General features: G+C 39.4%; 1 protein-coding gene across 7 annotated transcripts in view; it reads left to right on the top strand.

Moving 5' to 3' along the window:
• The window catches only part of TASOR2 (transcription activation suppressor family member 2), a 76103-nt gene that overhangs the window by 35085 nt on the left and 23793 nt on the right, over nt 1-17225 (top strand). For 2 of the 7 annotated variants that reach the window (XM_045812949.2, XM_045812950.2), the window contains 11 exons: nt 87-178; nt 2302-2439; nt 2586-2710; nt 2790-2809; nt 2900-2999; nt 4895-4995; nt 5668-5771; nt 8531-8603; nt 8702-8764; nt 11662-12381; nt 15796-16038. In XM_045812949.2, coding sequence (XP_045668905.2) covers nt 87-178; nt 2302-2439; nt 2586-2710; nt 2790-2809; nt 2900-2999; nt 4895-4995; nt 5668-5771; nt 8531-8603; nt 8702-8764; nt 11662-12381; nt 15796-16038 — 1779 coding nt within the window. The remainder of the gene's footprint in view (nt 1-86; nt 179-2301; nt 2440-2585; nt 2711-2789; nt 2810-2899; nt 3000-4894; nt 4996-5667; nt 5772-8530; nt 8604-8701; nt 8765-11661; nt 12382-15795; nt 16039-17225) is intronic. The other 5 variants (XM_087857760.1, XM_087857759.1, XM_087857756.1 and 2 more) reach the window with 4 other exon arrangements.

The following is a 17225-nucleotide window of genomic DNA, read 5'->3' as shown; positions in this document are numbered from 1 at the left end:
GTTAAAGGTAGCACCTACATGTGAAATGTATATGAGTAAACAATCCTTTTAAAGTGTGAATTAATCTATATCTTATACTTTTATAGGTGTGTATATTTCCAAATACTCAGACTATCTTCATGCAAGACCATGGTATCATGGGAAGTCTGGTTATGTTGTAATTTTTAACCTAATTAAGGTAAAGCCCAAATGCGCTTCTATGTAATTCTTCTTTTAAAAACTAAAGGTTATCAGTCTGTGATAATGTTCTTAGTATATCATTTGCTAAACATCATAGTCACTGAAGACAGCTGTAAATTCAGAAAAAATAACTGTTGTTCTTGCTTTCCTTTAAAGACAAAGCTTTTTTTGTTCATTTGATAGATGATCTATGAATATGTCTTTAAAAAACAAAACAGCTTTCTAAATAACATGTAAGGTAATGAGTAAAAAGCCTTCCTCTCACCCTGGTCCACAGTGCCACTTTTTAAACATTAAATAACAACACAAGTAGCAACCTATAAAAACAACGTGATTACAGTTGTAAGAGAGGAATTTAGAAAGCGACTTTTCATTTTCTGGTTTAAATTGTTGAAATAAGAGAGCCTTTTTTCCTTTATCCCTGAAACATCCAGACCTGTTCACAGTTTTATGTGGCATCTATAACTGCTGATCTCAGAAATTCTTAAACACCCTCAATAGTTCAGTATAAGTGAATCGCACAATTAGAGTTTTTACTCAAGTAGTTTGTAGGAAAACTCTGACTTTAAAGATTGGTGGGCTTTGTAAGGACATACTCCGTGGTCTCGTTTTGTTGTTTTTTGCTTTGGTCTTAGCTCTTACTATCTTGAGTTCTCACTATCTTGAGTTCTCTGATTATAAGCCAACACTACTGATGTGGTTTTTTTGAGTGTGAACTGTTCACATTCCAAAGTGTGTCCCCAAGGACTGGAGGGAAGGTAGCCTCACAGTGGCGGGCAATCCCCGCCCCTCCTCCCTCTGTCCTCCTGCAGGAGAGCTGCTGCGGTAGATGGGCCGTCGGCTCACACAACCCTCCTTAGGTGTTGTAGCTCTGTCAGATTGTGCTTCGCCCTGGGTTTCTTGGCCCTGTACCCCCCTGTCTGGTGGATATTGCTGGTCAGTTTTTACCTATATGCTCTCAGTTCTCCTTACTTTACTGCTCAAAAGCCAGCCATGCCCAAGATCATAAAATGTTGGAAGGGGGCGCCTGGGTGGCACAGTGGTTAAAGCGTCTGCCTTCGGCTCAGGGCGTGATCCCGGCGTTATGGGCGTTATGGGATCGAGCCCCACGTCAGGCTCCTCTGCTATGAGCCTGTTTCTTCCTCTCCCACTCCCCCTGCTTGTGTTCCCTCTCTCGCTGGCTGTCTGTATCTCTGTCAAATAAATAAAATTAAAAAAAATAAAAATAAAAATAAAATGTTGGGGGGGGAGAAGATACAGGTTGATTGCTCACTGAGAAGTACTATTTATATTCTTCGGCTTTTTATTATTGCTCCTGGTGGTCCTATGAATGAAGAGGCAGGACCTTAACACCCCCACCCCCAAAAATTCTTCCTGTAAAGATAAAAATAAAAGTTTCCTATAACTTTACCTCATTTTGGTAGGTATTTTGTGTATTTTTTCACATATGTCATTATATTATTCACAACAGCTTTCAAAATCATTGTATGATATTTCATTGTATGGTAACCTTGACTGCCCCCTCCCCCCGCCTTGAAAGACCTGTAACCCTTGATGAAGAGAAATCTGTTGTCAGAAATACTATCGACTATTCAGTAATCGGGCCCAGCTAAGCACTTTACTGTATATTTGCCCCTTGCTGATTTACTGGGTCCTGGCATAGTAGAAATACCTTGATCTAAAAATTACAATTGATGGCTAATACTTCAGTTTGAAAATTCATCTTGTGAAATTTTGTATTTCATTTGTCACCTTTTATGTGACAGTCTTTGACTAAGCTAATCTGTTCAGTTGGTGGGCTATCTAATTTTTCTTTTACAGAAATGTTTCTCTTAAGTTTGGGGTGATTCATGTACTCCTTTCATGTTGTGATAAAAGCTGTGATCATTTACTTCAGAAGGATGCCCAGACATACCAGATTTTTAAATATAATGTTAAGAGGCTCGTGGATAATTAAAACTATTGTTGGCCTTAAGATAATTCGCTCAGAACCATAGTTGTTAACACAGTTTGTTTAAAACATATCCACATCCTTACTTATTAGGCTACTTTTAAATGAATCCTAGAGTAAGATTATTGCCATTTGAAGACATCTGATTAGTCTTAATATTTTTATTCTAGGGAAAAGTCAAATTTGTGTCTGAGAATTATACCACTAACTATACTAGTCCATCTTCTGGCTATGATTGCCACGTGGCTGCAAATACTAACAAGGTTTCTCACAAGACGAGTCATTTTCGCGCATTTGAACTGAGTCAGGTATAGTCACCTGGGAATAAATCATTCCCAAGATACGTTTCTGAATCTCATGTGTTAAATGTCAGGACTGGGTGGAGTTGAGATAAACTTGGTACCAATGGAGTTCCGTAGTGCTACTCTGATAATCCTTATTTCTTTTCTTTCAGTATTACCTCTATGAACTTTCAGGCAGCTCTGTTATTGAGCGACCCAGGCAGATCTATCCTTATATTATTGTAGCTTTTCAGTACAGGGAACCTAAAACGATGGCAGCATCAGCTCATAAAAGCATGTAAGTAATTATGCACATACTTTGTTTTACTGGATATGTTCTGATTGCTCTTATAAGCATGCCTTTCCTTTTTCCCTAGATGTGAACTCAGTGAAAATGGTAAGAAATTATTTAATTGGTTCTTTTATGTCTTTTAAGTAAATGTTTTGCTCATAAATAATCAGTGTCTTTCTTACTCATTTCTTAAAGCCCTTACCTCTTCGTGGCAAGGCAAATTAATTATTCAAGGCTGTCTGCTGTGTGATATAACTCTTTGGTCCTCTTATAGTACATCTGTTCCAACACAACTGTAAGTATTGAGTTTGTGTCCTTTACTATTTAATTTTTTTTTTATTCTCATTTTGTGGTCTTGTTTGTTGTTACTGGTGTGAAACAAAGCAATTGTACTTGGTTTTTGATTAGAGTACTTTGGGGTAGATGTATAGAGCATAGGAAACTTAAATTCAGGTCTAAATTCTGACCTTGGCTTTGAAATAGTTTTATAATCTTTGACAAGTCACTTTGGAAGTTTTAGTGTCTTAATCCATTCATGGGAATATGACCTCACAGACTAAATTGAACTGATACTAGATGTTTGACTTTTCCAAGAAACAAATTGGATTTGCCTGGATAACAGATGCAGCAGATTATAGGCACTTAATACTATTATTGAGTCTTTATTAAGAGTTGCAGGAGCTGATTTTGTAATTTTCCCATGATTTTCCTAGACCCCTATTAAGTAGAGTAGCTATTACATATATTTGCATTATAATGAATTATTTGCTTCTGGGGCACTGTGAAAGGCATCTTATGAAATCTTTTTATTTAGTCTGTTCTTAGTTTGCACCCCAAACTGTTGAAAGATACACCTGTTTTGTTGAAATATAAGCTGAAAACAGGTGTGCTATCAGAATTCATTTTTTTTTTCTGTTGACTGACTTGTTCTAAGAGGGAGAATGGAGGGTTATTACAACCCAGAGAATAAAGTAAGAATTCTGTGAACAGAGGCACCTGGGTGGCTCAGTTGGCTGAGTGTCCCACTCTTGACTTCGGCTCAGGTCACGACCTCAGGGTGGTAAGTCGAGCCCTGCATCGGACCCCACGCTGGGCGTGCAGCTGCTTAAGATTCTCCTCATCTCCCTCTCCCCCCCCACGCCCCTCCCCTGTGCATGCGTGCTCTCGCTCTCTCAAAAAAACCCAAAACAAAACAAATTCTGTAAATAAATAAATGGAAGAGCTGGGAAAGTTCGTTGTCACTGTGGAGTACAACTAATGAGCGTAGAGAGAAGTGGCTGGAACCATTGCCTAAATGGTTAACATCACCAGTGGTGGAATAAATATCACGTGCTTCCTATCAGGATGCATAGAGAATGACACAGTGCCACCCGTGTGCTATTCCTGCCAGTCTAAACAGCAGGAAGCATCAGCCATACCCAGATTGAGGGGCGTTCTGCAAAATACATAGTCTGCATTCTTCAGAAATACCAAGATCATTAAAGACCAAGAGACCGTCCAGATTGAAGGTGATCAAAAAGACATAACTAAATGCAGTGTGTCACCCTGGCTTGGATCCTAAAACAGAAAAAAAATTGTTTTCTTTTCTTATAAAGCCCCTTAGTGAGACAGTTGGCAAAATTTGAGTAAGGTCTGTAGGTTAAATAGTGGAACTTATTAATTTCTTGATTTCGTTAGTTGTTTTGTGGTTGCATAAGGAAATGTCCTTTTTTAAGGACACACACAAAGAAGTATTTAGGGGCAAGGGGCATTTATAAGTCTACAAGTATTAAAAATGAGTTTTCAGTGAAAAGTCGGGGAAAGTGGTGAAGAAGTCTGGATGTGATTCATTCAGTAGCACTGCATGGTAAGCAGTCCACTATTGTCAAAAGTTGGCAACTCTTACATAGCATAATTTTTAGAAAATTCTCATTCCAGCATGCATAATTCTTTCATTCATCTAGGTATTTTGCTAATTTCAAAAATACATGCATTCAGAAAATATGAACATATTTTTAAACTGTGGTCTGTGGGGTCATATATTTGAAAATCAATAATATTTATAAATATGCACATTATTTGATTCAGATTTTATCATTTTAAGGACTTTCTTGTTATGGTATTTTGTTTGCACTTATTAGAAAATAAAGAATTATGAAGCTATAGTTTAAATGTTTATTGAATTGCGTGGTGTCGTTTTTTTTTTTTTAGACCACATGAGCTAGATTTTAAGTATGTAATGAAAGTGTCATCTTTGAAAAAAAGACTACCAGAAGCTGCCTTTAGAAAACAGAATTACCTGGAGCAAAAAGGTCTGTTCAGATGCAGTGATACACTGCACGCCCTGGGCTTTGTTCAGTTATTTTCGTCTGTCACACGCACACGCATACACGCTTGTTGTGGCTTTGCCCTAAGTGATCCGCAAAAGGGCCTTTTGTAAAAGTTGTAGGGTTGCTGTGATTTAGTGCCTTGGAGGCTAACTAGAAAGTGAAAGGTGGTTTCTTCTAAGGTGGTAGAGACTAGCTTTACTATAGAGCACTGAGGGAATTCAGCAGAGATGATTACGAATAGTTGGAAACTCATAACCGTGCCTTTCAAGGAGAGCAGAGGCTTTGTGGCGGTGTTTTTTATATATTTATGGACTTCTGACTGAAGAAGAAAAGCAGAAAACATGACAAGGAAATTTCCTGGTCATTTAGATTAATTCATGGAACACTGATGTCTGTATTATTTATATAGTATATATTTGTCTTGTTAAATCCTGTCGTAGAGTCCATATTAATGAAAGCATTGTTTTCAAATACTTGACACAGTAACTTCTTATTGAGGAGTTTTATAACAAAGACCATTGAATATTAAATGTTTTTTTAAGAGTATTTCTAGTTCTTTCATCTTTTTAACATACCAAATGAAAAACTTGGTATAAAAAAGCGTAATAGTATTTGAAAATAAGAAATGTTCTGTTTTTCTGATTTTCTCCATAGTCTGTTGCCAGGATATGTGCTTCAGGATGTATGAGGTGGAACTGTCAAACAAACAAGGGGAAAAAATAGATAAACTAACAGAGTACATTAAAAATAAGCAATTGGTAAGAATCACCTATTTAAAATGTAATTAGTATTTCTTCCTTGAATTAAGAAATTGCTATCTCATTATTAGTTGACTGTGCCTGGAGTGAATTATTTTAGTTTGCTGAAAGGATTTACATCACTTAATATGTGACATATTCTTAATATTTATTATCTAATATTTTCATCCCCCTTTGTGTCTCAGTTTACTTTCGTGTTTCGCTGGTTAGTTTGTACTCCTGATTTTAAGAATAAGAGGAAAGTTTTCGCAAATCCTTTGTTGTTCTTGTTTTATGACAGAAGAATTGAGTAGATCCCTAGTGTTTCTGAATTAATCAAAGGACCACTTCTGAGATCCTTCTTTAAAAGTGGCCTGTGTTGATCTATGGGTATGTAAGGGAAAAGAATCAAATGCTGGTGCTCCCACTGTTTCCATATTGTAGAAAGTAAGATGCTAATGAGGAGTATGTAACAATCCAGACTTCTGTCCATTTCTCCCCAACGAGGGGAGGCAGCCGGGCGGCAGATGCGGAGCAGGGGGCTGTCAATGTCTGCGGGGATGGAGGCTGTGTTGCTCTGCAGTAGCATAGTCCATTTTCTGTTCGGAAAGTAAAAGGAAGAGAGCCCAAAGATGTTTTCAGGACATGTATTCCTGAAGCGACTGTAAGTGCAAATGGTATCACAGATCGCAGATCACAGATCTGTGAAGTCACAGATCACAGATTACATCAGGTCCTTCCTCCTTGGTGTCCATGCTTTTTCTTCTTTTTTTTAAGTTTTTATTTGAATTTCAGTTGGTTAACATACAGTATTATATTAGTTTCAGGTGTACAGTACCGTGAGTCAGCACTTCCGTCCAGCACCCGGTGCTCATCTTGACAGGGGCTCTCCTTCATCCCCATCACCTCTTGCCCCACCCCCACCCCTCCCCTCTGGTCACCAGCAGTATGTTCTCTAGAGTGCAGAGTCCATGTCTTGTTTTGTCTCTCTCTCTTTCCCCTTTGCTTATTTGTTTTGTTTCTTAAATTCCACGTGTTGAATGAAATCATATGGTATTTGTCTTTCTCTGACTGACTTAATTCACTTAGCATTATACTCTCTAGCTCCCATGCTTTTTTTTTCTTGCCTCGTCATTGTATGAATAATTTTTACATATTCATCTCTCCACCTAGACATTGAGTTCTTTGAGGGCAATTATCATCTCTTAAGCATCTTTGACGCCTTGGTGCCTGTGCCTGGTGTATAGAGGACAAGCAATAGATACCCCTTGGATAAAGTGTATGTGGGCTTGTACCTAGAACACTGACCTTCAAGAACAGTACAGACCAAGGTGTCTTTAACGGGGTGTTAAGGACATGTATGGCTGTGTTTTTCTGTGTGTAAATGGAAGAGTCTACTAGATATGTAAAAGACTGTATGATTCCTCCCCACAAAGGTTCAAATAGGAACTTTAGCCCTTTCAGTACATAATCTGAGAGACCAGTAAGGCATCTATTTCTCTTTTATTTGCACATTTCATCTGTATCGCAAAACTAAAACGCAGAAGAATGTAGAGGCTGACTCTTGTCACTTTCACTTTTTACAACAGTAGAAAATGAAGCCAGAATTATACCTGCAACTTACTAGGTACCAAAGCTATGGGTATATATAACTACTGGTATATTTATTCAGTAATTTTTTTCTTCAGTCCCTACTGTGCGCCAGAAGCACAAATACAAATACAGTTCCTGCCAATCAGAGAATTTGTAAGACTGGAGGAAACAAAAGCAGAAACTATCAGGTGCCCAGGGGCTTATCAGAGAAGCCTGCGGAGTGATTGTTCCTGTGGTCGTAATCATCGGAAGTCTTTTTTTCGTACTTTAACTGTTACTGAATAATTTATTGATTCCCCATATTTGTAGGCTTATGACCTATCAGTCTTTGAAATAGAACGTTTTCTCACTTTATTCTTAAAAATTGTTTATTTTGTTTAGATTTCTTTTTTAACTGAAAAATTACAATATGAACATTGGATTTTCTCTTTGTTATGGATATGTAAGCTTTTGAAATGGTGACTAATGGAAAAGCTGTTATCTTTATGATTTACAATGGCAGCTTTTAGATAACTTCCCCACTATCTGGGGAAAAATTCCCAGAGTTACTGGAAACATGACAATTTCAGGATTTTTTTTTCTTGACCTCCAGATTCCCCTGAAGACTGTGGTAGAGGAAAATAAGAAGAAAAATTTATTTTTATTTGTATCTCGTGTTGCCACGGGACCTAATTATATTATTTTCTATTATTTTCTTCTCTTAGGATGCTGTAGAAAGGATTATTTTATTGGATGCTATCTTCCAGTCTTGAGTTCCAGGATTCTGTGATATTTTTTGTGTAAACATGAGCTTAAGATGCTAATCCCAGGTCTGAGTCACCTTGAATTTGTAGTGGCTGAATGGTGACAGATTGGCTACGTGGGCAGCAGTATGAAATGTGAAGCATCTTTATGAAAAACTGAAATGTCTTTTCTAATTGATTTGTTACATAGTTGAGCGCTATCCTAAAACTAACCTTGATGTTCTGGTGCTTATACACAGGCCTCACAGGGCCAAGATTATTTGAGCACTAAGAAACTTGCAGTTTCTGATGCTGGGGACAGAATTCTCCTGATTCTCACAAACACATTTCAAGAATTGTTTTATATTTATACTTTTCGTGAGCTCACAGTTCACTGCAGAGTGTGGTAGAGGGAGAAGGAGAGAGGGACTAAATCTTCTTTCACTTCTTTTCTTGATGTTTAAGGCACTCATCAAATGCTTAGAAGATCGGGGGTTTTTCATCTTATTTACATCGTCAGCCTTAATACCAGAAACAAGTAAGGACAACTTTTTAGAAAACCTGTTTTTTAGTATGTTCACTTTTGTTTTATAAGATCAACAACCTAACTTTTCTTATGATTTTCATTCTGTGTAGATTTTGGAGATGAGCAAACAGGTCTACATGGGTTACATTTATTCCATGCATCCCTTCCAGCAGGTAAGGGCACAGTGACATCCAGTTCTTAGAGTCTGCGGGATATTTTCCAGTCTTCATCTTGACCTCTCAGCAGCACTTGACCCTGGTAACTGTTTTCTGCTCTGAAATCACTCTCCTTTAACCTCCCTGAGTGATCCCTCTTTATCTCCTTTGCAGACCTGGCCTTTCCTCTGAGCTTTACATGCCCATATTCAGCTGCCTGTTGACATGTTCACTTAGATATCTCAGGTGTTCCTCAAACTCAGCACGCCCCAGATGGAGCTCCCCATGCTAGTGAACAGCAGTAGCTAGGGGATACGGTCGTCACCATCTGCCCAGCAGATAGGACTTGGGACCTTCACAGATGCAGCTCCCTCCGTCCAGACTGCTCATCTCCTTCCCCTTCGGCAGCCGAAGTTGGCTCCTACGGGACCACGGATGGGCTCGTGGGGGCAAAAAAAATATTACTCCTACAGTATATAAATAGGTGTATCTGCGGTATTAAAATTTTAGAGGGTGATCAGGAAACAAAGTCTAAAAGGGCTCTGAGGCAGAGGGAAATAAGGACTAAAATGAGAGGAGCAGCCCTTGAGTCTGTTACTGCTGTCTGTCGGGTCCACTTACTATGACAGTATTGCTTCCTGCTACCACGCTGCCCTCAGCAGTATCATTTCAGTATTTCTTTGTGTAATTATTTAATGCTTGCCCTTCTTGTATTTTATTGTATTCCTATCACCTACTGGTGCCAGGCAACTGAAAAATAACAAATGTTGGGGCCTTGGCTGATTCAGTCGGAAGGAAGAGCGTGTGACTCTTGATCTCAGGGTCGTGAGTTCAAGCCCCATGTTGGGTGTGGAGAGTACTAAAAAAAAAAAAAAATAGACTTAAAAAAAATAACACGTTTGCTGAACAAATAAATGAAAGTAAATGAGTCACTTCTTTTTGTCCTGTGAAGGTATTTCCCTCAATTTTATAATCACACTGTGTATCTTTAAACACAAATTATATACAGCATTTATAAAGCTACAACCAATACAAAAATGTTTTTAAAGTTGATTTTTAAAAATTGTATTCAGTTACTCAAAGCAGAGAATTATACTGTCTTGGGCATCAGTTTGGACGAAGCACGACATTACCAGTTATAAGAACATAATGGCAGTAGCTGTGCGTGCTTCTCAAGCATTTGCTGTGTCTAGTAGTGTGCTGGGGGTGGCTGGCTCGGTGGCCCTGACAGCAGGTCTGCGTGTGAGGACTGCTTCAGAGCAGACGGACTGAGACCTGAGTTTGCCCACAGTCAGATAGCGGACTCCTGAGCTGCCTTCCAGCCCCGATCCCGTACTGCCTCCCTCTTCTGTGAGAGCTCGGACATTAGCCTTATTTTTAAATGTACGTCCAGACAATGAGGAACACTGGTCCCCACACCACTCACGGTCACACAACACAGGGCTCCTAGCAGAGTGAACAGTGGACAGTTACACTACCACGTTCACATCTTCCTCTGGATCCTTGAGATATTTTCTACGTGGGCGCATTCAGAGGTTCAGAACTGTGGTGGTTTTAAATGCACACTTTGCTTAGCAGACTTTAAAAGTTCCTTTTCATAGACTTTATAATGGTTTATTACAAATCATTCTGTTTCCACCTTTCTACCTTTTGAAATAACAAAGTTGTCTAGGAAAATACTACTTGATTGTGAAGTTAGTGCTACATAAAAACTTTTTAATATTTTTCCTTCACTTGTTACTTTTTAAATGATGAACTGCTCAAAGAAAGGAATTTTTATTTTAATGTGTAGTCACATTTTCCTGTTTATCCGTATTTGCTCTTCTTTTCCTTTTTGTAATATCAGCTCAAGGGCAAGTGTATTCAGCTAGGACTAACTTGATGTTTCTTAATTTTGCAGTTAATTTTTCTTTAAACAGAGTGGCATGACTCAGTTCAGTTCAGTAGACACCAGAGACCTTTATCATCTGTGGGTTGGGTTTTTTTTTTTAAGATTTGATTTACTTATTTGACAGAGACAGCATAAGTAGGCGGAGTGGCAGGCAGAGGGAGAAGGAGAAGCAGACTCACCGCTGAGCAGGGAGCCCGATACAGGTCTCCATCCTAGGACCCTGGGATCATGACCTGAGCCTAAGGCAGATGCTTTACCAACTGAGCCACCCAGGTGCCCCATCTGTGGGGTTTTTAATATAAGAGTTACTGATGTCTTACATTTTTAGGACTTCATTGCCCATTTCTCAGTGACCTGACCTTTTCTCTCTCTTTTTTTTTATTTGCTGAAAAATTAGCATTTCAGTCAAAGAGTGAGCCAAGGAGAGAGAGTGGAACACAAGACTAGTCAGTTTAGTTTATTTCTTTAAAAATGTTTATTTCGTTTTAACACCAATAGTTACCATGAGGTTTAGGGATCACTTAAAGGTTTTACTTTCTGCAGGTCAGTTAGTTTGCATTGTAACTTCTTTAAAAGAATTTGAAGTAGGTTAAATAAAGTACAGATAAAATAAGACCGATTTTAAAAGCAGGAACTGAGCATTGAAAATAGTTGAAAACCAATCTGCGATGGCATGTGAGCTCGTGCTGGGCTCCTGGCCAGATGAGGTGGAGCTGCTTTCCTCACTTTAACCCAGTGATTGCACTGGGATCACTCGTTTTTGGTTCTTGTGTGTGTGTGTGTGTGTGTGTGTGTGTGTGTGTGTGTGTGTGAGATTTCATGTAAATAGAGATACATATATTCATGAAACGTACCCATAGGTCTTCTTTTCACTGCCAGTTAGATTCCCATCTGAAAGACTACCATATTTAACCATCCCATAGTTTTGTAATCTAAAGCGTTTTCTTCCTGTATGTTTTTGTAAAATTAAAAAAAAAAAAAAAAAGACCAAACTTGAGGTTTGAATGTATGGTATATGTTTTAGGGCTGAAAGAATCGAAAGGTGAAGATGACATCTCATCGAAGGTGACACCTGTTTTACCTGCCCTTAGTTGTGCCCTGCTAGAAGCAAAGAAGTCATTTACTGAAGAAGGAGTCTGTCCAAACACATTAGTAAAGCGTAGTTTCCAAGAATTGTACAAGGTAGACAAAGGTCCTTCATTGACCGCTGCTTCCCAAAATGGAATTCAAGGGACTGCATTCTTTGGCCAGCTGTCCAATGGATTTGATTTGGTTCCTCCAGCGGAAAAGTGCCCTTCACAGTCTTTAACTCAGCTGAAGTCTTACTTTTCCGATCCTGATGGGTACGTTTTGGAAGTGTCTACTGCGGTAGATTTACTGGCAGAGCGGCCTCAGTCCCCTTGTATCTCAGATGGAATTTGTGATGCTGGATTTTCTTTAGTAATGACTCCAGATCCTGAATTTCTTGACTCAGAGGTAGAAGTAAGAAAAGAAACTGAAACCGAAAAGAATCCTGAAGAAATGTTTAAAGCCAGGCAGGGAGCTCTGGTTCCGTTAAGCGCAGCATCAAATCTGAGAGTTCAGCCTAAGAGAAAGGCCAGCGTGCCGCCCGCCGTGCAGAGTAAAAGGGTGAACTTGTGCCGTCCCTTCCCCAAAAGAACTCCTGCTGGAGCAAGCAAGGGCTCGGACTCTCCAGCAACTCTCAAATTAGTTAAAGGACCGTTCCCTCAGAAAAGAAAAAGAGGTAAGTACGATTTCTGTGGATTATGAAATGAGCATTAGTAGTAGCTGTGGTACTCTTAACGCGGGTCCTGCCTGATTGTCGTGGCCCAAGCTGGGCAGTACCAGGTAGAAGTTTGCTAGAAACACCAACATTTCTCTCCAGGTGATTTGTATACATGCTAAGATTTGAGAAGCACCGATCTAGATGGCAGATAAAAATCAAGAAATAGGAAAAACTCTAAGATACCTGGAAAGCCCACTCACCAAAGGCTCATACTTCATTTGTTAAGTGGTTCCACCTGTCACTCATTTATACTCCGTCCTAAGCAATGATGAGTCAGTTTCTGAGCTATCCTCGGACAAATAAGGGTGAAGAAGAGGTTCTTCTAAAACCAGGCTCACCAATAGCAGCAGGAAGTGATAACCAGTAGTTTGTGTATAAAGAGGGAATTAAATGCCGGGACTCTCCAAACCGAAAGCAGTCTGGGGCAGACTTTCCCATCCTTGTATGCATCAGTTTTAAAAATACACCTGGATCCTGCCATAGACCTACTGAAACTGTCCAGTGGCCTAGAGACTTGTATATTGAAACAGCTTTACAAATGGCTTTGTTGCCCCCTGTAAACTGCATGAGAATCAGAGTGGGGAGCCATTGACTGTACAGTCAGATGGGCTGTGGCAAACACAACACAGCGAACAACATGATTTTGGCGTAGAGTCATCTTAGTTGTGTGTAGTGTACTTTGCTTAAAAGTAGGGAACCATATGCTCCGTGACCCCTTACAGAAGGGGTCAGCCAGCTGGGCCAGAGGGCCCTTCAGGCGTTTACCTGTTGTCTCTGGCTACTTCACACCTTGCTGGCAGAGGTGAGCAGCTGTGACTGAGATCGTATGACCTTCAAAGCTGAAAAGATGTACTGGCAGCCCCTCACAGAAAAGGTTTGCTAACTGTATGTGTAACATTTTGAATTTAGAAATGTTGGTGCCTAAAGAGGAAAATATCAGGGATATGCAGATCCTCAGAATTCTAGATAATTAAGACTTTAGCCTGTGGCTTAATAAATAGTTATTTCTGGCTTATTATAGTTTGAGAAATGGGGTGTGTATCCACACACACGTGTGAGGATGATGGAAAGTGTGGCAGTATAAAGCAGTGAATCAGACTGTACAACCACTTACAAATACAGTCCAGGCCAACCATGTTGAGTTTCTGCTGTATATATAAATAAGTAAATATATATATATAACACCAATTTACTTCAAGCTATTAAACAATCTGTAATTCAACATAGATGTTGTCACTGTTTCTCAAATGTTTTTAATTTCATCCATTGTAAGAAATGTTTTCTGTTATACAGTCCAGTGCATGCAAATACATACATGACTGAAAGAAAAATTTCAAAAAACATTTACCCTAACTATGCATAATCTGTATTTTCAATTCTGTTTCATTTAAGAGAGGATTCTGGTTGCAACCCATTAAATTTATTTTACAGTCCACCAATGAATTGTGCCTGCAACTCCCAGAAACATGGGGACTGAGTGACGCAGATGATCCCTGAAAGATCACCTTCTCCCGTGTCTCTCTCCCTCCCAGGACCTGTGCTGTGTGCGGTCTCACTGCCTGCCTGTGCAGCTGCTAGGAGCCTCCCCAAGCTCTTGGTCCTCTCGTCTTATTTTCTTTCTTTTCTCAGTTTAGTCTGAACTGTTTTCCTGCTTGATTTATATTTTGCCTTTTTTGTGCTAAAAATTTTAGAAAATAGCTGCAGTAGAATGAGAAGTCTTGAAAGAAAAACAAACGGTATGTTGCTTTATTACTTGGAATAGTTTAGTAGGGAGGAAAATAATTAGACCCAGGGAAGTGTACCACGTTAAGAGATGCAAGAGCTTTTTTTTTTTTTTTTTCTTTAAACCCACTCCTTTCTCAGACTCCCAAACGAATGAAATGAAATTGGTCTCTCTCCTACGTTTCAGTAACAGTCATCACAATTTATTAAACTGGTATCGTGTTTCCTTTTCTCAGTTAGAAATACAGTTGATCCTTGAACAATGTGGGCATGACAAGTGGCCTCATACAGTGAAAAATCTCTATAGCTTTTGTCTCTCCAGACTTAACTCCTGATAACCTCCTGTTGACCAGGAGCTTACTGATAATACAAGTCACTGACTGACACATACTCTGTTTTACTTATTATACACTGTATTCTTACAACTATGTAAGCTGGAGAAAAGAAACTGCTGTAAGAAAATCATAGGGGGTGGCCCCTGGGTGGCTCAGTCGGTTAGGCATCCAGCTCTTGATTTCAGCTCAGGTCATGATCTCAGGGTTGTGGGACTGAGCCCCACGTTGGACACTGCACTTAGTTTGGAGTCTGCTTGAGACTCCCCCTTACCCTCTGCTCCCCCCATCCTCCCACTCGAGTACTCACGTGTGTGCACTCTCTCCAATAATAAATCCTTAAAGAGCAAATCATAAGGAAGATAATAATACATTTACAGTAGTATACTTAGATTTATTTAAAAGGAATCCATTCAAACCGTGTTGTTCAGGGGTCAACTGTAGTGTTTTCTGTATAACGTAATTTTAAAATACCTGCCAGTACTCATGTGTGATATTTTTATTGATACCTTTGGGACTAAATTTTTGGTGGGAACAGCTGAAAGTAAGTTTTCAAAGAGAGTATTTATTAACTTTTTTTTTTCCTTAGAAGGTTGAAACACTTTCTGTTGTTAAATTAGCAGGGTAGTCATGAGGTGTTTTTCTACATCCTTGCCTCTTAGCTGTTCCCTTCCATGTGAGAAGCAAAGCTGAGCACTTTGTAAGAGGTGAACCACCGTAAGAGACTTGTAGAAAGTTAAATCAGGTGAAGCCTTCTTCAGTGGACCTTCCTCTGTCTGCTCTCTGAAGACGATTTTCCGAGTGGTATTAAGACTTGTATATTTAGGAATAGTCAAGTGAAATCTAGAAGATGGCTCTTTATGAATATACAGTCACTTGTCTGCAGTGCAGTTACATCTAATCACCTCGTGGGCGCTGTGTTGCCTTTCCATAAATGGGATTCTCCATTCCCCAGGGCTGTGAACTCCCATCTTCAGCCTTCACCTGCCTCGTCAGTCAGGAAAGATGATGGAGAATTTTTTTTTCTTTAGTTAAGTCATGCCTTGTTTTTATAAAGTTATTACTCTGACCTTCTTCTTCTTCACCTGACAGGCTATAGTCCAGCGCTTAGAAAGTCATATTTTTTTTTATATTTATCTGAGACCTTTTAACTCATGCTTTATTAAAAAAATATTTTAACGAAATACCCCAAATTTTATATTTTCTTCTCTGTTACTAAAATTACCCCTCCGAAAACAAAAGAAGTCAAAGGAGAAGCTGTTGCTGATAAATATTTGAGCCCCCTACCCCTTAAAAAACGGTGTGTTTTCTACATAAGGTGCTGACGTGCTGGCTGCACGGTTTGTACAGACAACCAGATTGGATAGGAAAAACCAAGAAGCTCCCATTTCTAAAGATGCTCCAGTGGCAACGAGTGTTAAAAGGGCAAGGAAACAAGAGAAATCTCCAGTCAAAACTGTTCCAAGGGCTAAGCCACCCGTGAAGAAATCTCCACAAAAGCAGAGGGTAAATCTAGTAAAAGGCAATCAGAATCCCAGAATCAGAAAGCAGCCACAACCTGGTAAGAAAACACTTCCTGTCAACTTAAACACCACAATGCAGATTAATTGAGATTGCAAGATAGTGTATTGAAATAATCTAAGAGCATTTGAAATTTACCAACAGTTCCTGCTATACCCTTGAGTTCAAACACTAACAGGACTAAGTAGGCGGGTTTCCTGTTGTAAATAAATCTGTCAAGTGCAGGTTCAGGCCTTCAAAAAATAGATCCTACTTTTTAGTTTGCATAAAGCCTGAACATGAGCCGTCTACAAGAGTGTCAGTGTAGAGAGGCTTTCTTATAACTAAGTGCACACAGACAGTATCTGGCAATATTTTTCTGGGCTGTAATCAGTTTAAAAAGTAGAAGGTATAAGTTTATTTGTCCAAAGGGAGTTAAAAAGAGATCGTTGAAGACAGTAATCCAGAACCCTGTGTTTGGTTTTAAAAGGCATTAGATTAATTTTAAAAGCGGTTTTACTTTCCTAGTTTCGCTTCAGTGAATAATAAAGTTTAGTTATATGAATAAATGCCCAACTGCTCTAGTTCTGTATTTTCAGCTGCTAGACAGAAAGCCCCACTGTGCCCGCAGAGTTCACCTCCCAGGCGGAGCTCACCGTCGTGTCCATGTCCTGTCTCACCTCACGTGTGTGTGTGTGTGTGTGTGTGTGTGTGTGTGTGTGTGTGTGTGGTGTGTTTCTTCCAGCCTGCGGGGTCTCGGACTTCTACTTCGTCTTCCATATTGAGGCCTGTGGGGTTGCACGTGTGTTGTTTTTCTTGTTTTGACGAAGATGTAATGTCCTCACATGTTTGTATTCCTATCAGTTTTCTGTCTAATCTCCCTGATTCTGCTCTCTCCCTCACCTATTTTTGGATTTTTAAAAAACCTCACGATTAGCGGGAATTCAGAAAATATTGTTTTGTTGAGGTGTTGGTATTATGGATAAGTGTGGGTTTTTTTCTACTTTTTTTTTTTAATATTGTTTCATGACAGAAGGGTTTTGTTTTGTTTTCAATGAGTGATGATTTTTTAAGAGCTCGTCCTGTGATTTGAAAACCCAGTGTTGCGGTTTTGAGACACACACATACCAAATGGAAACTCTGCTGGTTTTTGGGCGGTTCATAAGGAGGCTTTACCCCACACCTCCCTATTGCCCTCCTGCTGTTTCTCGCTCAGCGTGTCCCTGCTCTGCCACAACTCCGTGCTTC

This window comes from Ursus americanus, chromosome 31, assembly GCF_024610735.1.
Source record: "Ursus americanus isolate L20-20 chromosome 31, mUrsAme1.1.p, whole genome shotgun sequence".
Taxonomy (NCBI): Eukaryota; Metazoa; Chordata; class Mammalia; order Carnivora; family Ursidae; genus Ursus; species Ursus americanus.
This window is presented reverse-complemented; position numbering and strand designations above follow the sequence as displayed.